Source organism: Symphalangus syndactylus, chromosome 9 (assembly GCF_028878055.3).
Source record: "Symphalangus syndactylus isolate Jambi chromosome 9, NHGRI_mSymSyn1-v2.1_pri, whole genome shotgun sequence".
NCBI classification, from domain to species: domain Eukaryota; kingdom Metazoa; phylum Chordata; class Mammalia; order Primates; family Hylobatidae; genus Symphalangus; species Symphalangus syndactylus.
The window spans coordinates 109,738,901-109,761,957 of record NC_072431.2 but is presented as its reverse complement, the minus strand read 5'-3'; the positions used below and the strand labels follow the sequence as shown (position 1 = coordinate 109,761,957).

Here is a 23,057-nt window from a genome sequence, read left to right as displayed (position 1 = left end):
AAAAAAAAAAAGTTAACTTTATTAAAATTAAAAACTCTTGTACTACAAAGACATCATTAAGAAAAGTCATAGGCTGGATGTGGTTCATGCTGTCATCCCAGCACTTTGGGAGGCTAAGGCTGGAGGATTCCTTGAAGCCAGGAGTTCAAGACCAGCCTAGGCAACAAAGATGGTGTCTTTTGTAGAGACATTATCTCTACAAAAAATTTAAAACATTAACCCTGGCACAATAACACACCTGTAGACCCAGCTACTTGGGAGGCTGAGGTGGGAGGAGCCCTTAAGCCTAGGAGTTCCAGGTTGCAGTGAGCCATGATCACACCACTGCACTGCAGCCTGAGTAACAGAATGAGACCCTGCCTCAAAAAAAGAAAGGTCACAGTCCCAGAGTGGGAGAAACTACTTGCTAATTATATACCTCATAAGGGACTGGTATCCCTAACACATAAACACTCCCAAAACTCAAGAAAAAGATTTTTAAAAACAATTTTAGCTGGGTGTGGTGGTTCACTCCTGTTATCCCGGCACTTTGGGAGGCTGAGTTGGGAGGATCATTTGAGCCTCAGAAGTTCAAGACCAGCCTGGGCAACATAGCAAAAACCCACCTCTACAAAAAAATACAAAAATTAGCTGGGCATGGTGGCACACACCTGTAGTCCCATCTACTCAGGAAACTGAGGTGGGAGGATCACCTGAGCCCAGGGAGGTCAAAGCTGCAGTGAGCCATGATTGTGCCACTGCACTCCAGCGTGGGCAACAAAGTGAGACCCTGTCTCAAAACAAAACAAAAAACAATTTTAAGATGGACCAAAAAATAAAAATAAAAAAACAGACATTTTACCAAAAAAGATCTACTAATGGCTAAGAAACACATAAAAAGATACTCAGCATTATTAGCTATTAGAGAAACACAGTTAAAAACATGGCCAGGGCTGGGCCATGTTACACCTGTAATCCCAGCACTTTGGGAGGCCGAGGTGGATGGATCACTTGAGGTCAGGAGTTCGAGACCAGCATGGCCAACATGGTGAAACCCTGTCTCTACTAAAAATACAAAAATTAGCCAGGCGTGGTGGTGCATGCCTGTAATCCCAGCTACTTGGGAAGCTGAGGTGGGAGAATGGCTTGAACCCGGAAGGTGGAGGTTGCAGTGAACCGAGATCCCGCCATTGAACTCTAGCCTGGGCGACACAGCAAGACTTCGTCTCAAAAAACAAACAAAAAAACGCTACACACAGCCAGGCATGGTGGCTCACACCTTTAATCCCAGCACTTTGGGAGGCTGAGGCAGGGGGATCACTTGAGGCCAGGAGTTTGAGACCAGCCAAGCCAACAGGGCAAAACCCTGTCTCTACTGAAAATACAAAAATTAGCTGGGCATGGTGGCAGACACCTGTAATCCCAGCTACTCGGGAGGCTGAGGCATGAGAACCACTTGAACCTGGGAAACGGAGGTTGCAGTGAGCTGAGACCATGCCACTGCACTCCAGCCTGGGTGACAGAGTGAGACTCTGTCTCAAAAATAAATAAACAAAAATAAAAATAAAAACACTACACACATACATACATAAAACGACTACAATAAAAACAGATTACACCAAGTGTTGGTGAGGATGTGTATAAGGAACCCTCATACACTGCTGGTGGGAATATAAAATAGTACACTCACTTTGGAAAAGTTTGGCAGTTTCTTAAAAAGTTAATCATAGGCCGGGCACAGTGGCTCATTCCTGTAATCCCAGCACTTTGGGAGGCCAAGGCGGGTGGATCACGATGTCAGGAGATCGAGACCATCCTGGCTAACATGGTGAAACCCCGTCTCTACTAAAATACAAAAAATTAGCCGGGCGTAGTGGCGGACACCTGTAGTCCCAGCTACTCGGGAGGCTGAGGCAGGAGAATGGCGTGAACCCAGGAAGCGGAGCTTGCAGTGGGCCAAGACCCCGCTACTGCACTCCAGCCTGGGCAACAGAGCAAGACTCCACCTCAAAAAAAAAAAAAAAAAAAAAAAGTCAATCATAAATTTACCATAAGACTCAGCAATTCCACTCCAAAGAATACTCCCAAGAGAAATGAAAACATACATCCACACTGAGATTTGTTCCAAATACTCATAGTAGCTAAAAATGTTCATAATAGCTAAAAACTGAAAACAATCAAAATGTCCATCAGTTGGTCAAAGCCAATGATTTAGCAATGAAAAGGGGCAAAACAGTGCACCAACAAACTTTTTTTTCTGAGACAGAGTCTCACTCTGTTGCCCAGGCTGGAGTGCAGTGGCGTGATCTCGGCTCACTGCAACCTCCACCTCCTGGGTTCAAGCAATTCTCCTACCTCAGCCTCCCAAGTAACTGGGATTACAGGCGCACACCACCACGCCCAGCTAACTTTTTTGTATTTTGGTAGAGACTGGGTTTCACCATGTTGCCCAGGCTGGTCTTGAACTCCTGAGCTCAGGCAATCCACTGGCTTCGGCCTTCCAAAGTGCTAGGATTACAAACTTATAAAGACTGAAAACAGGCTGGGCGTGGTGGCTCATGCCTGTAATCCTAACTCTTTGGGAGGCCAAGGTGGGCGGATCACGAGGTCAAGAGATTGAGACCATCCTGGCCAACATGGTGAAACCCTGTCTCTACTAAAAATACAAAAATTAGCTGGGTGTGGTGGTGCGCACCTGTAATCCCAGCTACTTGGGAGGCCGAGGCAGTAGAATCCATTGAACCCAGGAGGCTGAGGTTGCAGTGAGCCGAGATCGCGCCACTGCACTCCAGCCTGGGCGACAGAGCAAGACTCTGTCTCAAAAAAAAAAAAAAAAGATTGAAAACAGGCCAGGTGTAGCGGCTCATGCCTGTAATCCCAGCACTTTGGGAGACTGAGGCGGGCGGATCATCCGAAGGCAGGAGACCAGCCTGGCTAACATAGTGAAACCCCATCTCCACTAAAAATACAAAAAATTAGCCAGACGTGGTGGCACATGCCTATAGTCCCAGCTACTTGGGAGGCTGAGGCAGAAGAACCACTTGAACCCAAGAGGCAGAGGCTGCAGTGAGCAGAGATCATGCCACTGCACTCCAGCCTGGGCAACAGAGTGAAACTCCGTCTCCAAATAAATAAATAAATAAAAGACTGAAAACGGATCATTGGCCTGGGGTGGGATTAGGGAGTCAATGTAGGGAATTTGGGGGGTGATAGAAATGTTCTAAAATTAAGTTGTGGCATTTTGCAATAATTTATTTCATATGACACCAAAAGCACAAGCAATGAAAGAAAAAACAGGATGAATTGGACTTTCTCAAAATTAAGAATTTTTGTGTAGGCCAGGCGCAGTGGCTCACGCCTGTGATCCCAGCACTTTGGGAGGCCAAGGCAGGCAGATCATAAGGTCAAGAGATTGAGACCATCCTGGCCAACATGGTGAAACCCCGTCTCTACTAAAAATACAAAAATTAGCTGGGTGTGGTGATGTGCGCCTGTAGTCCCAGCTACTCGGGAGGCTGAGGCAGGAGAATCACTTGAACCCGGGAGGCGGAGGTTGCAGTGAGCCGAGATAGTGCCACTGCACTCCAGCCTGGTGACACAGCGAGACTCCGTCTCAAAAAAAAAAAAAAAAAAAAAAAAGAATTTTTGTGCATTCAAGGATATTATCAAGAAAATTAAAAGACAACCCACAGAGTGGAGAAAATATTTGTAAATCATATAACATTTGTAAATCATATATCATATCATATATCTGTTAAGGGACCTGTATCTAGCATGTATAAAGAATGCTGGCCAGGCACAGTGGCTTACGCCTGTAATCCAAGCACTTTGGAAGGCTGAATCAGGAGGATTGCCTGAGCCCAGGAGTTCAAGACCAGCCTGGGCAACATAGTGGGGCCCTGTCTCTACAAAAAAATAAAAAATTAGTCAGCCATGGTGGTGCACACCTGTAGTCCCAGTTACTCAGGAAGCTGAGACAGGAGGATTGCTTGAACCCAGGAGGTTGTGGCTTCAGTGAGCCATGATCACGCCACTGCACTATAGCCTGGGTGACAGAGCAAGACCCTGGTCCAAAAATAATAATAATAACAATAATCCAATTAAAAATAGTCAAAGAATCTGAATGGACATTTCTCCAATAAGCACCAAGAAAAGATGCTCAGCTCAGCATCACTAATCATTAAGGAAATGCACACCAAAACCACGATGAGATATTACTTCACACCCACTAGGATGGTTAGAATCAAAGACAGATGATGACAAGTGTTGACATGGATGTGGAGAAATCGTTACCCATATATACTTCTGGTAGGACTGTAAAACGATATAGCAACTTTGGAAAACAAACTGGCAGTTCCTTAAAAGATTAAACAGAGTTACCTTATGACCCAGTAGTTGCTCAGTGCACAGCTAGGTATACACTCAAGAGAAATTAAAACATATGTCCAAACAAAAACTTATACACAAATGTTTATAGCAGCATTACATAATAACCAAAATGTGTAAACCCAAATGGCTATCAATGGATGAATGGATAAACAAAACGTGGTATATCCATGCAATGGAGTATTATTTGGCCATAAAGAGGAATGAAGTACCAATACGTGCTACAACGTAGATGAACTCTGAAAACATTAGGCTTAGTAAAGGAAGATAAGACAGAAAAAGGCACTACTGTATGAGCCCATTTATATGAAATGTCCAGAACAGGCAAATCTATAGAGACAGAAAACAAATTAGTGGTACCAGGAGTTAAGGGGGAGAAGAGAAGGAATGACTGCTTAAGGGTACAGGGTTTCTTTTTGGGGTAATGAAAACATTCTGGAATTGATAGTGATGATAATTGTATAACGTTGTGAATGTACTAATGGCCACTAAATTGTACACTTTAAAATGGTGAATTTTATATGAATTTTACTTCAATTTTAAAAAAGAAAAACAATGAAGTACTGCTGTGTGCTGCTATATAGATGAAACCGGAAAACATTAGGCTAACTGGAAGATGCCAGTCACAAAAGACCACATATTATTATGATCCCATTTCTGTGAAATATCCAAAATGGGCAAATATATAGAGAAACAGAAAGCAGATTAGTGCTAGCCAGGGGTTGGGGAGGATTGGAGGGTGATATCTAAACAGTAGATTTTCTTTTGGGGTTGGTGAAAATGTTCTAAAATTGATTCTGGTGATAGTTGTACAATTCTGTAAATACACAAAAACCATTAAATCTTACACCTTACATGGGTAAAGTTTATGGTAAATTATATTTCAATAAAGCTTTTTTAAAAAAGAATCAAGGCTGGGTGCAGTGGCTCACACCTGTAATCTCAACACTTTAGGAGGTCGAGGCAGGAGGATGGCTTGAGGCCAGGAGTTCAAGACCAGCCTAGGCAAGACAGCAAGACCCCATCTCTACAAAAAATTAAAGAAAAAAAAGGCCGGGCGCAGTGGCTCACGCCTGTAATCCCAGCACTTTGGGAGGCCAAGGCGGGCGGATCACGAGGTCAGGAGATCGAGACCATCCTGGCTAACACAGTGAAACCCCATCTCTACTAAAAATACAAAAAAAAATTAGCCGGGTGCGGTGGCGGGCGCCTGTAGTCCCAGCTACTCGGGAAGCTGAGGCAGGAGAATGGCGTGAACCCAGGAGGCGGAGCTTGCAGTGAGCCAAGATCGCGCCACGGCACTCTGGCCTGGATGAAAGAGCAAGACGCCATCTCAAAAAAAAAAAAAAAAAAAAAAAAGAATCATTGAGTTAGTGTGGAATGGACTCTGATTTCAAGGAAAAGGGAGGGATAAGAAATAATTTTTCTTTTTAAGAGAGACAGGGTCTATGTTGCCCAGGCTGGAGTGCAGTGGCTACTCACAGGTGCGTTCATTGGGCACTACAGCCTCAAACTCCTGGGCTCAAGTGATCCATCTCAGCCTCCTACATAGCTGGGACTACGCCTGGCTAATTTTTTTATTTTTGTGGAGACAGAGTCTTGCTATCCTCAAGTGATCCTCCCACCTCTGCCTCCCAAGTAGCTGGCACTATAGGGACATGCCACAGTGCCTGGCTAGAAATAATTTTTAATAGTGTAAATCAATGTACTAATGTCTTTATCTAATAAAATCTTATAGATATACCAGGAGAAAGAATAGACAGTGGTTGGCAGATCAGCAAATTAGCCTTAGGCTCCCAGCAAGGAGGCTACTGCAAAAAGTGCCGGGTACCTGGCTGAGAAGTGGAGGGACTAGGGCCTAAAATCCTTCCATGGGTGCTAGGGATGGAGGAAAGGTTTTTTTTTTTTTTTCCCCCTTTCTCACAAAGACACTATTTGCTCACCGAACTATGCTTGGGAGTTGTGTCCACCAGACTTGGGGAGAGGCGTTTTTCTAATTCATCTTACAGGCCAGCTGGGGCCAACTTCACCCCCTTGCATTATTAAACCTCTTTCTACCATGGTTAACAACAACTTATCCTTTTTTTTGAGAGAGAGAGTCTGGCTCTGTCACCCAGGCTGCAGTGCAGTAGCGTGATCTTGGCTCACTGTAACCTCTGCCTCCCAGGTTCAAGCGATTCTCCTGCCTCAGCCTCCTGAGTAGCCGGAATTACAGGTGCACACCACCACACCCAGCTAATTTTTGTATTTTTAGTAGAGATGGGGTTTCGCCATGTTGGCCAGGCTGGTCTCAAACTCCTGACCTCAGGTGATCCACCTGCCTTGGCTTCCCAAAGTGCTGGGATTACAGGCACAAGGCACCACGCCCAGCTGAAACATACTTTTCATCATCTTACTATTTGGCATCTGTAACACTAGGGACCACTGGCCATTAATAATTTGAACTTAGCCAGGTGCTGTGGCTCACACCTGTAATCCTAGTGCTTTGAGAGGCCAAGGTGGAAGGATCGCTTGAGGCCAGGAGTTCACAAACAGCCTGGGCAATGTAGCAAGACTGTCTGTACAGAAATTTAAAAATTAGCCAGGCATGGTCCCAGATACCGAGGAGGCTGAGATGGATCACTTGAGCCCAGGAGTTTGAAACTACAGGGAGCTATGATTGCACCACTGTCCTCCAGCCTGGGCAACAGAGCAAAAATCTGTCTTTAAAATGATAATAACAATAAAAATAATTTCAATTCTTCCCTTAGCTACCTACCACAGCAGTGAACGTTTATACTTCACAACCACTACTACTCAGCTTCTCTACTTTGTGCCAACTAAAAGTAGGTGCTATCTCATGGTTTTAACATCTGTTCTGTTTTTCAGTGGTATCAGCTCCTCTTGTTCTAGGTACTGTCAAACCTCAAATCCCAGTCCTGATGCTTCTCTCCAGGGCCTCTTCCCAACTCTTTTGATGGACATCTCTAGGAGGATTTCATGCCAGCATTTCAAACATGACAGGAGTGCTGGGGTAAACAGAGGGCACAAAACATACACGAGAAGGGAACCAGTGGATTCACACAATTTTGGCTTCAAGTCAGGAATAATGAATGGGACAAGGTGGAATGCTACATAAGATGGGCATGTAGATCTGATAAAGAGTGGCACAGGTTGGGAAACAAGGGAGGCTTCCACAGAAGGGCGTTCTATAGTGAAAAAGCCCAGTGGAGCGAGGGCATAGAACTATTTGGGGCTTCAGACAGTTAAAGTCGATGCTGCATGATGCCTGGGCTTGTCTTCTCAGTCTTCTCTCTTTATCAAAGAACAGGAACTTAACAAAATGTGTTGCAAGGCAAAGGAAAATAGCGGTGGGATAATAGGATTGATTTGGGAAGAGGTGGAGGCAGTGAATTCAGACAACTCCAACCACTTCATAAAGGTTCTCAGGTGCAGCCTCTTGCCTAAGATGACTGATCTCATCTGTGCCTGGTGGCAGGAGAGACTGATCCTCCTCACAACACCTATAGAACAGTGGGGCTCCCCCACATCTCAGACACACATAATTATATTATCATTTTATTCCACTTTTTTTTAAATAGTAGAGATGGGGTCTTGTTATGTTCCACAGGCTGGTCTTGAACTCCTGGGATCAAGCAATCCTCCTGCCTCTGCCTCCCAAAGTGCCGGGATTACAGGTGCAAGCCACCATGCCCAGCCTATTTTATTCCACTTCAGAGACCACCCCCTTTGTCCCTCAGATACATCCAAATCAGGAGTTAGGGATCATACTCCACTGTGGTCCTGAATTATACAATAATGAAGTCCTAGAAGTCAGCAGCCCCTGGCTGCATGGTAGTAAGAGGTACGGCTGAGCCTGTCTTGCAGATCATCCAGTACCTGTACAGGCCAGGCTACACTGTTCTCCAGCACTCCCTGTAGCCAGTAACCACAGCCTAGGTTACCTCTGCTGGGCCAGAAATAGCTGCCTGAACCAGGAGCTCACAGCACCATCCACTCTCATCACCAAAGCTATGCCCAGGAGAAGTCCCACGCTGCTCACAATGAAGCCCACAGCCTCAAAAATGAACCTGCAAAGAAAGGTGGAGAATCTCAGGGAACAGAGTAGGTCTACTGCCTTTTCCCTGTAGAGGCAAAACCTTGGCCATCCTGGATGTTTAGGATCTTCATACTTTGTTCCAAGTTTCTCCCTCCCCACCACCTCTACTTCTCAAGCAAGTCTACTCACTTAGGGGCAAACACTTTCCAGACCATGAGATGCCTGCGAAGGATGGAGGCTGCCAAGGCACAGGCCAGAATCTAGAGGAGGAGAGGAGGGGCCACGTTACTTGTGAAGGAGAGGAGGAAGCAGGGCAAAGGGAGAGTTTCTACAGGCCCCTGTAAAAAATGGAAGCAGGAGAATAGTGCATGTCAGTGGAAAAAATATTGCATGTCCTGGGCTAGGAGTTAGGAGACCTACTTCCTGTCCTGCCCCAAGCACTGACTCACTATGTGACTTTGGGCAAGTCATTATCCATCTGTAATGCTAACACTCAGGCTCTGCCCCCAGGATGGAGGAAGATATCAGTGCCACATCTGCCTCTGGAGGAAAGGAAGAGGATCCATGAACACAGTTTGGGAAGAAAATCCTGGCTATCACCTCAGTTTTTCCAGTCTGTCCACTGATAGAGTAATTCTCAAATGCAACTAGCAGGGTCCAGATCTAGGCTGCAGAGGGGAAATGATCCAGGACTAGGATTAAGGAGACCCAGGTTCAAGTCTCAGAGCTGCCATTTGAGGCCACTGGGCTTGGGCAGCCACTTCACTTATGTGTACCTCAGTCAAGGCTCTCTCCCACGGTTTTGAAGGTCTGAAAGAAAGTGAAGCACATGCGGAGAAAAAACACCAACTCCCTGATCTCTCTCCTACACCCACCTGAATACCAAGGATAAAGAGGTACTTGAGGCCCAGCTGCAGCAGTGCTGCATGGAAGTGGTGAGGCGCATCCCGGAGCCGCATCTCCATCAGTGGCTCCTCTTCCTCCTCAGGTCTGACTCTGCCATCGGCTTCATTCCCTGGGGGCTGCTGTCTCTTCCGCAGCCCTTGACTCTCACACAGGAAAGGCCAGAGGAGGAGCAGTGGGCAACCTACTGCCTCGGGAGAGGGTATGGCTGGAATCAATAGGCCACCCTGGCTGGCTCAGGTTCCAATTAGCCTAGGCCAAGGGGTGCCAAAGATCCAACAAACCCACATCTCTCCATTCAAATCCAGGGGTTTCCTTTCTTTCCACAAAGCCAGAGTAAACAATGGAAGCAAGTGAAGAAGGAGGGGGTACCTGCAAAGAGGAGGTGGGAGGCAAAGGTGTTGGCTCCCACTAGCAAAGCAGGCAGCCAAGTACAGGAGCCATGACCCTCTGGGAATCCCACAAAGGCTGCATGCCAATGGATGGCTGGAAAGACAGGCTGGTGGCCTGTGGAGTAGAAGGTCTGTGTGGCCATGAGGGCCCAAGCCGAGACTGCCTGCCATGGCACAGTAAAAGGACCTGGAAGAAAAGATACGCCACTTACAGTCACTTCTTAATCCCTAATCCATAGGCTACTGCTCCACAATCATATACTCCTACTACTTCAGTATCAATTCTCATACACACTCACATGCCCATCAGCCCAACCTCCTTACAGTCAACATTCTGTTATTCTAATTCTCTTTGTGGTACAAAAGCGCCATCAGGCTTATGTGAATCCTGCTGTGGCCAATCTCTTTCTTTCTCTCAAACACATACAGCTCACTGTGCCATTATATATTCACAATTTACTACTTCCATCACTGGAAAATCAAGAAATGTGCTCATGAGGATGCAGCATTTCCACAAGGAGTCTTAGAGGACTCCTTGTCTCCCCTCTCCATGAACCCTGGGAACCAACAGGAGGGATCAATTTGCTTGGCTATTGCAGGTGAGAGGACACCAAGAAGACCTTCCTAGCTGTGTGGGGCATGGGACCCTCTGTCAAGCTCAGGAACATGAGGAGCAACACCTCCTTGAAAACAAGAGAAGCCGAACTCCCATCACTATTGTCTTTAGGTGAATCAGAGCTGAGATATTTACCAGGGGTGGTGACGGGTATCCCAGCAGCAAGCAGATGTAGGAGAAGGAAGCTCTGCAGAAACAGAAGCAGGAACACAAGGCTGATGCGCTCCGCATGCAACAGCAGAAGTGGGAAGGCCAACAGGGTGAGGGCTGTGACCATAGCAGCTGAGTAGACACTACCCAACTGATAAGCAGCCACAGTCAGGGGACCCTGAGATTTGGTCCTCTCTAGCCGGCCCCGGAACTCCTCCTGCATGTGTCGGTAGATTTGAGGGACCACATAATCCAGGTCAGCTTGAGAAGTGGGGGGGCCTGAGAAGGGAGTGAGGACAGTCCTGGTCCTTGGAGCGCCTGCCCCAGCCTTCACCAGCACCGTCACAGGCTTCCAGAGCAGCAGCGCGAGCCCTGACGCAGCCAGCCCTGCTACAGCCCGAGGCAGCACCATGGATGCCCCAGAGACCAAGGCCCGGAGACGGGGGGGAGCCTCATCTGCCCCCGACGCCAATGCCCAGTAGGCAGCAGTACCCAATGCCATTAGGGGCAGTCCCCAGCGCACAAAGAGCATGGGTGGCTCGGGGCTCTTGAGATTACCATAGCGGCGAAGCCACAAGCGCACGGCAGCTAACAGGGCCACCAGCGCCGCCACACAAGTTCCATACCACAAATTCTTGGCTCGACCACCCACCATGGATGCCAGAGGACTCAGCCAGGGAGAGGAGTGGCAAACAGGTGTCTCTTCAGGGCAACGATGAAAAAGCCCAGCTAGCCTTGTACATAAAAGCAACCCAATTCCAAGTCTCAGGGCATATGCACCATTGTGCCGTGGGGGGTTTGTTGTGGCTGAAGTGCCAAGTCGGGGCATTGTGAGCAGCTTAGGTGGAAGCAGCTGACCCTCCCAGTGAAGCTGGACAACCAGGAGCAGGACGAATGAGCCCAAAAGGAAGGGGGTGGCCCTGGCCTCAGCTACAACAAAACTATCAGAGAAGAACACAGCCAAGCGAAACAGCAGGAGTAACAGGACGGGCCCAGGGAAGGGAAACAGGGTTGCCAAGGGCCTCTTGGACCCCCAGCCGGCCCAGGCTTTCCACAGAAAAGGCAGGAATGAGCTCACTGCAGCCACAGCCCCTAGAAGCACGAGATCTAGCTTCAGCTCAATAGTTCCCAGGAGTCCAGCATACGCTATGGCCCCAACCAGGCCCCAGGCCACAGGTATCAGGAGTAGAGGACGGAATGGAAAGCCTGGGGATATTGCCCACTGAGATGCCAGCAGGCAGATAAAGCAGGAAGCAGCCAAGAGCGCAGCACCCCCCGCCATGCGGACCAGAGAGAAACGAGCCCAAGACTCGATGCACATGGCCCGAGCTCCCCGTAGGAACTGCTGCAGCTCAGCAATCACAGTCGGCAGTGTCGCCTCAGCCCCCTTGGGGCTCTGGAGAAGCCACTGGTAGTCAGCAGAGGCCTTGGAGAAGAGGTTCTGCAGCTGATGAAGCTCCTTAGCTTGAAGGTCCTGAGTAGCAGCTGAGTAGGTATGAAGAAATCGGGACACCTGGCAGAGAAAAGGTCATAGGCCAAGGGGAACAGGTCAGAGACATAAATTGGGGCAGAGGCAAGAACAGGTATTACAAAAGGGGGTACCTGGAAGTCAAGGACCCAAACACTGTCCGGGATCGGGGAAGGGAGGGATAACGGAAGAGGGATAGGTATGGAAGGTGGGATTAAGACTAGTCAAAGGACAATAGAGTGATTCATTATGCTTCTTTCATGCCCACCCTAGCTCTGTCACCTGGAAACCCAGCCCGCTTACCTACCTGCCGAGCATTGAGATGGAGAGCTGAGGCTTGCGCTAAAGCAGAGGAGTGGGGCTGGGAGTCCTCACCCCCTGAGAATAGCTCAGTCATCACTTCCCCGATATTCCCAAATGGGATGGGCAGGCCCAGCAGCAGGGCCAGCGTGGGCACAAGGCTAACTTGAGGAATCACATCTGGCTCCTAAAGGGAAATGACAGTGGTCAACAGGTTCATCACAAAGCTGAAGTCAATGTTTGGGATGGCAGACATAGGGGCCTAGATAAGAAACGAGAGTGGAGGATACCCAGGATCATAGATTTGGGGGCCTAAAATAGAGCTATTCATGAGGATGCTGTGATGGTAACATGGGCTGATTACTGGGAGAACAGATGAGGAACATCCCAGGCCTCACCTCTGGTGGGGTGCTGGGGAAGAGTGCTGTGGGGCTATACAGAAAAAGAGCAGCTGAGACCTCCAGCTCACTGTCCCCTCCATGGTCTCCATTTGTGGTCATCCCATGGTCCCCAGCCACTACCAGCAGTGTGTCATTCTCCAGACGCTCCACAAGTCCCCTGGGGGCCAAGAAATGTGTCAGGAGTAGAAACGGATAAATATTTTTCTCAAAAAGAAAAAAGATTTTTCTCCAGGGGCCTATTCATCCCCAGCTATAACTCCGTTAGTAAGGCCTAGACCTTTGGCAAAGAGACATGTCTTCAGCCATGATCTGATGCCCAAAGCTACACACTGAGTTAATCAAGATGGATGGAGCCTTTAGCTTCAGCAGAAGGCCTAGAGAAGACAGAATTCAGCCAGGAAAGAAGCTCTAAGATAAGAGCTTCTTCGAGATTCTCAGACACAAACCCACTCCCCCAGCCAATACCCCACACTCACTGGATCACCTGGTCCATCTGGCTAAGTTTCTTGGCCATTTCAGGGTGGTGAGGGCCATGCTTGTGGCCACAGTGGTCCACACCCAGGAAGTGAGCAATCAGCACGTCCCATTCACCACTGTCCACTGTGAAGGGGAGAACACTGAGCACAGAAGACTAAGACCCACTCCTCAACCCCAGCCAGGCTTTGATACTCCTCTATGTCCAGGGATAAAAGCCCAGGCTGTTACACCCATGGGTGGCTCAGAATTTGTGGACTAAAGCAGTTCTCCCCAGCTCCCAGTCTTAGAACTACGTGCTGTGGCCCCATGCTCACTGGTAGGGTAGAGGTGTTCCAGGATGCCATTGTCTACTGTGTCTAGGTCTCTGACATTGAAGGATGGGAAGAATAAAGCTTTGGAGAAAGCACCAGGGAAAAGGTCTTTCCAGGTATCATCTCCCATGAAGACTACACGCCTTCCTGCAGGGACATGAAAGAGAGGTCAGAGCCTGAGCAAACATCAGAGTTAGGAGAAAAGAGGAAAAGAGGCCCTTTAAAGACCCATCAGAAGTCCCAACCATGCAACCTAAAGTATAGCAATTCCACACAGCAATCCTTATCCTTCAGGGCCTAACATTTTCCACCAGGAAGCTTTCCCTGATAACCATACTCCACCCAGACCTCACACTTATCCTTCCTACAAAATGCTCTCCTAGTTCTGTCTCTGGGTTTCTCTACTGATTTGTTTTTCCTGGGTGTATCCTGCTTCTTCCAAGTCAGTGAATGAACAGGGCCTGTATTTCTCTGCTTGCTTCTCTACACTTGCAAGCCAAGATCCACATCTTCTCTTCTTCCCTTCTCCCTTTTACTGAGAGGTCTCCAAGAATAAAACTTACACTCCATTCAGATTAGAAGCTTCATAGGAACAAAGCCCAGATCCCTTCTCCTCTGTCCCCCAAACTGAGCTCCCTACCAGCAGGGCCCTGGCCTCTTTCTTCTCCTCTGTCCCCCTACACCATAGTCAAGTGTGCATCTGGGCACCCAAAGGTCTGACTCCCTGACTTCAAATTTTGAAGAAATTTGCCAAGGCACTTCTGGCCTTCAAAGTGGCCCACACTGACCTGCACTGGTGAGCTGCTTAATGAGATTGTCTTCCACTATGGCGTGGCTGGCGAAGTTACTACCAGCATCAATAAAGGTAGGGAGTGAGCCAGTGGTGAGAGCCTTGAGGCGCTGCATGGTGGTGGTAGGAGGGTCAACCTGAGATCGGTAGAGCCGGGCATGGTGGGGCTGAATCTCCAGGATCCTCTGCAAGGAGCTTAATTTGCCCAGGAAGGGTAGGGAGACAAGAGGCTCTCCAGGCACGTGTGAGTGCTGGGGCTGGGCGAAGTCAAATCGCAGAGCATCTATCAGCACCAACACAACCCGTGAAAATCGGGAAGCCATCCAGCAGGCCCCAGGTTTCCCTTGGCTCCCCCATGGCAGGGGCCCAGGGCCTGGAGGCTCTTGGCAGCTGCTATGGTTGGTGAGCTCCAAACGAGTGAGCAGGAAGCCACTGGTGAAGAGGGCAATGCCAGCGTAGAAGAGGAAGCAGACCCAGGCCAGGAAGAGCAACACTGAGGCTTTCTGCATCCTGATAGGAGTGGGGAAGTAAACTCATTACTGTGGGGCAACGAACCAGTGGATATTCTGGTTCCTGAATACAAGCCTAGCTAGAATCACTTCCTTCCAGAAACCTTCCTGGAGATAAACCATCCCATAGCCAACCCCTTGCAATATTACTTTCCTCCTATTTCCAGGCTGGGCGTGGTGGCTCACGCCTGTAATCCCAGCACTTTGGGAGACTGAGGCGGGCGGATCACCTGAGGTCAGGAGTTCGAGACCAGCCTGGCCAACATGGTGAAACCCCGTCCCTACTAAAAATACAAAAATGGGTGGCGGGCACCTGTAGTCTCAGCTACTGGGGAGGCTGAGGCAAGAGAATCGCTTGAATCGGGGAGGCGGAGGTTGCAGTGAGCCGAGATTGCAGCACTGCACTCCAGCCTGGACAACAGAGAGAGACACCGTTTCATGAGGCCCCACCCCAGATCTACTCAATCAGGATCTTCGAGGGGTAGAGCATAGGAATGTTCACATGTACAGGCAGGAAATGCTAATGCTGAAAACACACAGTCACGAGGGAAACTTATTCCAATTGGTAGCCAGGCTCTCTTACAGGCCGTTTCTGCGCCTCTCCCCTTGCCAATCTCAATACCCACTAGGGTGGAAAGGGACCGAAGCTGCAGGGGAATCCGGGCCCAGCCGACGGCGCCGCCTGGCGGGCACCAAGGGGACGAAGGGGAGGAGTCACGCTCCGCTTCCGGGCGGCCAGGTTCTCCAGGAGACCTGAAGCACGACCTTCGCCACGCAAGGAGGCTGGGGCGCGGGTCGAGTCGACTGGGCCTCGCTGGGACCCAGGCGTGCGACCGGCTCTGCCTCCTCCGGTAGCTACCCAGCCTCCCGCTGGGCACCCTAGCTGCGGTACTGAGCACCTTGGTTGGGAGCTGAGGGAAAGTGGGAGACTCCCTTACTTAAGGGTGAAGGGAATATCGGGGGGTAAGGTTGTCGGGAGACCCTTGCTCACCTGCAATGGCACCCGGAAGTGCGGCGGCGGCGGCGGCGCCTGCTGCCTGGCAGCACAGAGATGCGCGCGCCAGACAGAGCGGCCCGCCGGTGGCTCCATCGCCATCTGCCGGCACCTCGGTGGAAGTTTGGCCAGGAGCGTGGGGCTGGCCCCAGTTTGATGGGATATTTAGTAATTGAAAATTGGGGACAGGGGACCAAGCTGGAGGAAGAGTTCAGGGAACCACTGTCCATTCATGGTTACGACTAAGAGCACGGCTGCTGGAGTCAAACTTGACTTGAATCCTAGCTCTGCCGCACATATTGTCATTATTAGGCATTACCTCATCTGTAAGATGGAGATAATACTTATTTTCCCCTTTTTGCTTAGCTGAGTCCAACTGAGATTTCATTACTCCTCCTCTCAAAGCCTCTAACTGAATCTTACAACTGAATAATTAAGCAAATAATCCTTCGGAGTGGAGGAGGGGAGGCTGGGCCTGGTGGCTCACACCTGTAATCCCAGCACTTTGGGAGGTCAAGGCAGGTGGCTCACCTAAGGTCAGGAGTTCAAGACCAGCCCGGCCAATATGACGAGACGCCATCTCTACTGAAAATACAAAAGTTACCCGGGAGTGGTGGCGGGCGCCTGTGATCCCAGATACCTGGGAGGCTGAGGCAGGAGAATCACTCGACCCCGGGAGGCGGAGGTTGCAGTGAGCCAAGATTGCACCACTGCACTCTAGCCTGGGCGACAGAGCAAGACTCCCTCTCAAAAAAAAAAAAAAAAGCCAGGCATGATGACTCACACCTGTAAGCCCAGCACTTTGGGAGGCTGAGGCTGGAGAATCAGTTGAAGTCAGGAATTGGAGACCAGCCTGGCCGACACGGTGAAACCCCAAGTCTACTAAAAATTACAAAATTTAGCCAGGCGTGGTGATGTGTACCTGTAGTCCCAGCTAGTCAGGAGGCTAAGACCGGAGAATTGCTTGAAGCCAGGAGGCAGAGGCTACAGTGAGCTGAGATCGTGCTACTGCACTCCAGCCTAGGCGGCAGAGTGAGACTGTCTCAAAAAGAAAGAAAACCTGTCCACTGGTTTCTCATCTGAGAGTAAAAGTTCTTGCATTGGCTCTACATGGCCCTGCACACCATCTGCCTCTTCCCCTTCTGATTCATCTAGCTGCCACTTCTTTGCTTCCTTGTGTTCCATCCACAGCAGTTCTGCCTCAGAACCTTTGCATTTGCCATCTCCTCTGTCAGCCTCAGTTCCCGATGCCGAAATGGATCTCCATCACCTTCATACGGAAGCTCAACTGTAACATCAGCGAGGCTTCCTGGAATCTCCTACTTTACTAGTACAGCACCTCCCACCACCACACCCCCTGGAAAAATTTCCCTTCTCACTTCCTTAATTTCTTCCATAGCACAACTCATCAGCATCTGAAGTTCTACACGTATTTATGGTTTGTCCCCTCCAAGTAGAATGTGAGCTCATTGAGGTCAGGGAATTTTGTTTTCTTCATTATGATATCCTCAGCACCTAGCATATATTTGAGGTTCACATACTGACCAAACGAATAAAGGAATATGTTAATTTTTTTAAAAAGTTGAGTTATTCTTCCACCTTGTTCCCCACAGCCCCTTATCTCAGTTCAGGCCTCATCCCTTCTCCAGGATCACTGAGGCAGCCTTCTCACTGTCCTCCCAGCCTCCTATCTCTCCCTACTATCCCTTCTCCACATTGCAGCAAGACCACTCTAACTAAAACATTAATGTGATTACTGTTCTTTTTTTCTTTTTGTAGAGATAGGGTCTTACCATGTTGCCCAGGCTGGTCAACTCCTGGGCTCAAGTGATCCTCCCGCCTCAGCCTCCCAAAGTGCTGGGATCACAGGTATGAGTCACCGTGCCTGGCCAATGTGATGTTTTATCTTAAAATTCTTCATGGGAAGGGAAAAAAAACCCTTCATAGGCCGGGCGCAGTGGCTCATGCCTGTAATCCCAGCACTTTGGGAGGCTCAGGCGGGCGGATCACGAGGTCTGGAGTTCGACATCAGCCTGACCAACATGATGAAACCCCGTCTCTACAAAAAACAAAAAAATTAGCCAGGCATGGTGGCACATGCCTGTAATCCCAGCTGCTAAGGAGGCTGAGGCAGGAGAATTGCTTGAACCCGGGAGGCGAAGATTGCAGTGAGCCAAGATCACGCCATCGCACTCCAGCCTGGACAACAGAGGGAGACACTGTCTCAAACAAACAAACAAACAAAAAACCCTATTACCCTAGGGATAATGTCCAACCCCTTCAACAAGAATCTCACTCCTTGTGACTTGGCCCTTGCCACGTAGTCACATCCCCCTTAACACTATACCCTTCAGCCAACTTCTCTCAAGCAGTGAGCCTTTGTTTATTCTAGTCCAGGGCCTGACTTGGTGAAAACTTGCTAACTTTTCCAGCCTGAGTTCAGTGGGGAGAGAGTCTCACTGTCGCCAGGCTGGAGTGCAATGGTGTGATCTCGGCTCACTGCAGCCTCCACCTCCCAGGTTCATGCAATTCTCCTGCCTCAGCCTCCCAAGCAACTGGGACTACCGGCACATGCTACCATGCCCAGCTAATTTTTGTATTTTTAGTAGACGGGGTTTCACCATGTTGGCCAGGATGATCTCAATCTCCTGACCTCATGATCCGCCCACCTCGGCCTCCCAAAGTGCTGGGATTACAGGTGTTGAGCCACCGCGCCTGGCCGCATTTATCACTTTCCTGTCTGTCTTCCCTACCTGACCTTGTATTCTGTGAAAGCAGGGACCACTGGGTTTCAGGTATTTTTGTAATCCAGTGTCTAGTAATGAGCTTGGCACTTGGTAGACATTCAATGTTTTTGAATAAATGAATGAGGAGCACCCTCAGTCCCTGAAAACCCTTTAAGTATGCCAGTGCAGGGTAGTACTTTCTCATGAAAGTACTTCTTTCCCATGAAAAAACCCCCAAACACCTGCCTCAAACACACAGCCCCACACTTAGCAGGAAGGGGACTTCACTTCCCAGCCAGCAGTTCAGTGAACATATGGTTTAACTCTTCCACCCTATCCCACAGTTTCTCTTGAAGACAAAAATGATAGTTTCACTTTACAAGAAGTTCACTCTTATTCATGGAGGCATGAATCATGCTGACAGGACTGGATCCAAGGAAAATGCTAGTGACTTTCCCAACTTCATTCCCCAATCAAAGAGGACAGTTTCTGGTTTGCCACTGGTGAGTTTATTACACGACTAAAGTTCAAATAAAAAAATAAAAACCAAAATCTTGGCAGGGAAGCTAGAGCCAGAATCACGAAAATCTGCTTCCTTGTCCCCAGACTCCCTGGCCAAGCCCAGCTCCACTAACTCATCTTGACGCGATCAAGTTCCTCATCAAGACTTGCATCTGTACCCTGGACATCTCTGCTGCTCCCACTGGAGAGCGAGTCTGGAGTCCCTGGCACTGGGGCTTTGGTGAGGGCTCCATATACACCCATGGCCTGAGGAGAGGAACAGAGAGAATACCATGAGGACACCTGACAGAGGTGCAGCCCAGCCTACCAATGGCTAAACGGGATAAGATGGCATGGGGGCCAGTGAGTTGGTTTTCCTTTCTCCCTCTCTCAAACCTGTCTTGTAAGCTCTGGAGTTGATTTTAGGAATCTTGCAAACCATCAGAGTAAAGTGACTCTCAGAATACCAGCACAAGTGTCTACCAGAAAAAGGTATCTCAAGAACTTCCATATTTGCAGGACTGAGTGGAGATGTTTCATTCTTAGATTCCACCTCTACAAAGAATGAAGGGAGGTCCAAGGCCAAGGCACTCTGAAGACCTTTATGGTATGTAAGTGTTGATGATGGTGGTGGGGGTCTCAGTTTGGTCCCTGGCACCAGTGTTCTGTGCTGGGTCCTCAGAGAGCTCTAACCTGAGCCACCATGCTGGTGACATCGCCAGGATTGGAGGGCAGTAGGATAGTGTTGGAGTCCTTGGCCAGTTTGGAGAACGCGCTGACATACTGCTCGGCCACAGTCAGTGAAGCTGCTGCATCTCCATTCTGTGATCACAGGGGGATAAAAATCAGAAATCACAGATGCGGAGAAGGGGTGGATGGGGAATGAAGAAAGCAGTTCACAATAAAAAGGACCATGTAATCTGCCTCAACAGAGCCCACAGAGGCAGAACTCTCCTCAAGTGTAGATAAGAGAACCCCTTCCACTGTCAATTCCTGTCCCCATTCCCACCCAGGGGCCTCTCACATGTTGTGTCAGAGCTGCAGCCAGGATTCGAATAGCTTCAGCTTTAGCCTTGGCCTTGGCCAGAACTGCACTGGCCTCTCCTGCAAGAGAAGGGACAGAGCTTGCTTGACCCATGAAGTCAATGTACCCCAAAGATCCTGCCCCAGCACCAATCTTCAAAGGCCCATGCCTTGCTCCTCCCTCAGCCTCTACCCTTTCCTGACCTGCTGCCTGATTTATCTGTTCAGCCTTTTCTGCTTCGGAGGCCAGGATCTGGGCCTGTTTCTTCCCTTCTGCCACATTGATGGCCGACTCTCTGGTCCCCTCAGACTCTAGAACTGTGGCCCGTTTCCGCCGTTCTGCCTCCACCTGGAAGCCCACAACAATCCCAATCAACAAGCCAAGGGAAACTCATATAGACATGCAACTCTACCCATCACAACAGGAGGGAAGTCTGGATCCTCCTGGGACTGGAGCACCCTGAGGTCCTTTTCCCACCTCTCCTTGGCCCCCACCTGCATCTGCATAGACTCTTTCACCCGGGGTGGCACATGGATATCCTTGATCTCATAACGGAGGCAGCGGATACCCCAGCAGTCAGCAGCTTGGTTGATGGCATCGACAATGCTGGCATTCAGGGACTCCCGTTCCTGGAAAAAGAGGTGTAAGCCCCACAGCCTCAACCTACCTATCAAGGGCCTACACTGAGAAGGGCCTGGGACTGATCTTGACCTTCAGAAAAGATTAAGAGCGTCAGGTTTGTGTCTTCAAACCCTAACTCTGGCTCAGATCTGCTTACCCGGAAGACTTTGTCCAGAGAGAGTTTGCCGAGCTCTGATCTCATGGTTGTTTGAGCTAGCTGGGTGACGGCATACTCAGGGTCCTCCACACCATAGCTTGCCTGAGATGGACACGGATAGTGTAAGAAGCTTGGGCACAAGATTTTAGTGAAGAGGGCAACTGAAAAGACTGGATAAAGTAGGGGACAGATACCTTGTAAGGGTCCATGATGCGCAGGTAAAGGACTCCATCGATTTGCAGAGTTACATTGTCTGTAGAACCGGGAGAGAAAACGAGGAAAGTCAGGACTCTAGGTCCCAACCAGTTCTTTCTACTAAGCTCTGGATCTACAGCAACCACATCCCAATAGCCTCAGAGCACCCATGTCACTCTGAACCCCTCACCGAGAGTCACAGCCGACTGCTCAGGCACGTTGATGACAATTTCCTTGAGACTCTGCACATATCGGATCCGGTCTAACACAGGGATGAGTATGTTCAAACCCTGGGAAGAGGAGTCATGGGTCCTCAGAAGGCTGGGAACTATTGGGTTGGGACCTAAGCTAGTCCTGGAGTATGTAGGGAGTCAACACATGAAACATGCCCAGAAAAGCAGCAGCTCCTACCAAGAAATAAGTCCTCAGAAGGCTGAGGTGTCACTGGTAGGAAAACCCAAGAGAATAGGAATGCAAGACTAGGCCCCTGAATGGAGGGGAGAGTCATGAGAATCGGAGCCAGCAGACTAGCCATCTCTATGCAGACTGAGAGGTAGGGCTGAGAGAGTGGGCAGGGGAGATTCCCAAGAATGGGGCCTGTGAGATGCATAGGAAAAGGTGGTAACATGGGGATGATGGTCAGCAGCCTGGGCCCTGTCAGGTCTGGCCTACAGAGTCGGGAGCTAACAGTGCGGGCAGGCCCAAAGGAGGTCCTCCCGACGCTCCATGTCGTGAGGGATTGGTCATCTGGCTGGCCCAGGGTGGGCAGAAGAGGTTTCTCACAGGCTCCAGGATCCGGTGAAATCGGCCCATTCGCTCCACCACCCAGGCCTCCTGCTGCGGCACAAACAGTACCACGGTGTTTCGGGGCAATCCAGAGGAGGAGCGGCGCGGAGCGCGGCCAGAAGCCAGTAGAGGGCCCTGAAGGAAAGAAGAGGGTGAGCAGAGATCCCATCTGGCCAGACACGCCGCCCCTCAGTCCAGAAGGCATCTCCATAAACCACGACCCTCAGGATCCTCGGAGAGAGAATCACATGGGGACCATGACCTCTGACCCCAGTCCTCTCCAAAAGTTGGAATGTCACTCTTTTCCAGCGGAGAACCCAGGTAATCTCTGTCCCGACCCTCTGGAAAGGTTGCCTCGCTCTCACCCTCAGCAAAAGGGCCCCAGTGCCCCGCGCCGCGCGCGCCAGCATTTCCCCACCGCCGCAGCGACCTCCGGAACCAACGAGACGAGCGGGGCGGTCGCTCCCAGAAGCCTACCCGAGCCTTTCCTCTTGCAGTTCCGCTCCCCCGGATGTACTTCCGGCCATCCCCTCCCCCAATTCAACACTCACCCAATCAGCGTTACTTGGTCGAACGGAGCATCAAGTTGTTCCCTGGGAAACACAGACCTAGAGAAGGGCGAAGGCTGCGATTGTTCTGGGTTTAGCTGTTCACGCCGAAGATCCCCGGCCTGATGGAGGCTATTTTTCGCGTGCATTATCACTCAGACACCACGCACTGAATTCTTCACCCTCACCCGAGACTCAGTTTGCCCACCAGGGCGTAGAATCGCCCCCATCTGTCACAGTAGCGACTAGTGGATTGGAGCTGACTCGTTGCCATGGTTGCCATAGTGATATTCTCTGGTAGTCCCGCTGTGTTGTGTCCAGGACTCCCACTGGGGACTGACCCCAATCCCGTTGCCATGAAAACTGGACCTAACATTGCCTGGCGATTGGGCCGAGATTTTCCCTCCCCTCTTTCCTCAAAGACGCTACAGCTCCTTTCCTATCTTCCCAAGCAAGGTTTGTTATGCCCGGTCTTGAATAGAGTCCAGCAACAGCCTCAACGTTCAACCTTGTCTGGAGCATGTCACCTTGCACACATCCCTAATGCTCTAGTAGTCAAGAGACCTCCGTAGTCACCTCCATTTTACATATGAGGGCACTGAAGTTCTGAGGGGCTAAAGTCATTAACAGAACCAGTATTAGAATCCTGATCTACAATTCAGAGTTCAGCTTCTACGGCTGAACTTTACCCACCAACCCCTCCGAAAGGAGCAAAACCAGGCCCCAGGAATCAGCAGGGACTAGCCTAAGACCTCATGGGCCCAGGCCTGTTGCCTCTCTGGTA

The 23,057-nt window shown here is 49.8% G+C and overlaps 2 protein-coding genes across 5 annotated transcripts; both read right to left on the bottom strand.

Moving 5' to 3' along the window:
- Window positions 1-7,907: 7,907 nt before the first annotated feature.
- PIGO (phosphatidylinositol glycan anchor biosynthesis class O) lies at window positions 7,908-15,786 on the bottom strand. Of its 2 annotated transcripts, XM_055293841.2 has the most exons (12): window positions 15,713-15,777; window positions 14,211-14,722; window positions 13,426-13,569; window positions 13,111-13,234; window positions 12,632-12,791; window positions 12,241-12,420; window positions 11,754-11,978; window positions 10,451-10,502; window positions 9,680-9,886; window positions 9,280-9,494; window positions 8,594-8,664; window positions 7,908-8,435 (listed from the first exon to the last, which is right to left on the bottom strand). In XM_055293841.2, exons 2-12 carry the CDS (start codon window positions 14,719-14,721, stop codon window positions 8,306-8,308), a joined length of 2,019 nt encoding a protein of 672 aa, XP_055149816.1. In that variant the 5' UTR covers window position 14,722; window positions 15,713-15,777; the 3' UTR covers window positions 7,908-8,305. The 2 variants fall into 2 exon arrangements, with proteins under 2 accessions (XP_055149816.1, XP_055149814.1); XM_055293839.2 differs by having other exon boundaries at window positions 10,451-11,978; window positions 15,713-15,786.
- Window positions 15,787-18,927: 3,141 nt separating this feature from the next.
- STOML2 (stomatin like 2) lies at window positions 18,928-22,238 on the bottom strand. Of its 3 annotated transcripts, XM_055293836.2 has the most exons (10): window positions 22,091-22,238; window positions 21,723-21,860; window positions 21,130-21,229; window positions 20,939-20,997; window positions 20,745-20,846; window positions 20,461-20,595; window positions 20,170-20,314; window positions 19,967-20,046; window positions 19,636-19,764; window positions 18,928-19,209 (listed from the first exon to the last, which is right to left on the bottom strand). In XM_055293836.2, exons 1-10 carry the CDS (start codon window positions 22,133-22,135, stop codon window positions 19,072-19,074), a joined length of 1,071 nt encoding a protein of 356 aa, XP_055149811.1. In that variant the 5' UTR covers window positions 22,136-22,238; the 3' UTR covers window positions 18,928-19,071. The 3 variants fall into 3 exon arrangements, with proteins under 3 accessions (XP_055149811.1, XP_055149812.1, XP_055149813.1); XM_055293837.2 differs by lacking the exon at window positions 20,461-20,595 and having other exon boundaries at window positions 22,091-22,226; XM_055293838.2 differs by lacking the exon at window positions 21,723-21,860 and having other exon boundaries at window positions 22,091-22,174.
- Window positions 22,239-23,057: the final 819 nt, after the last annotated feature.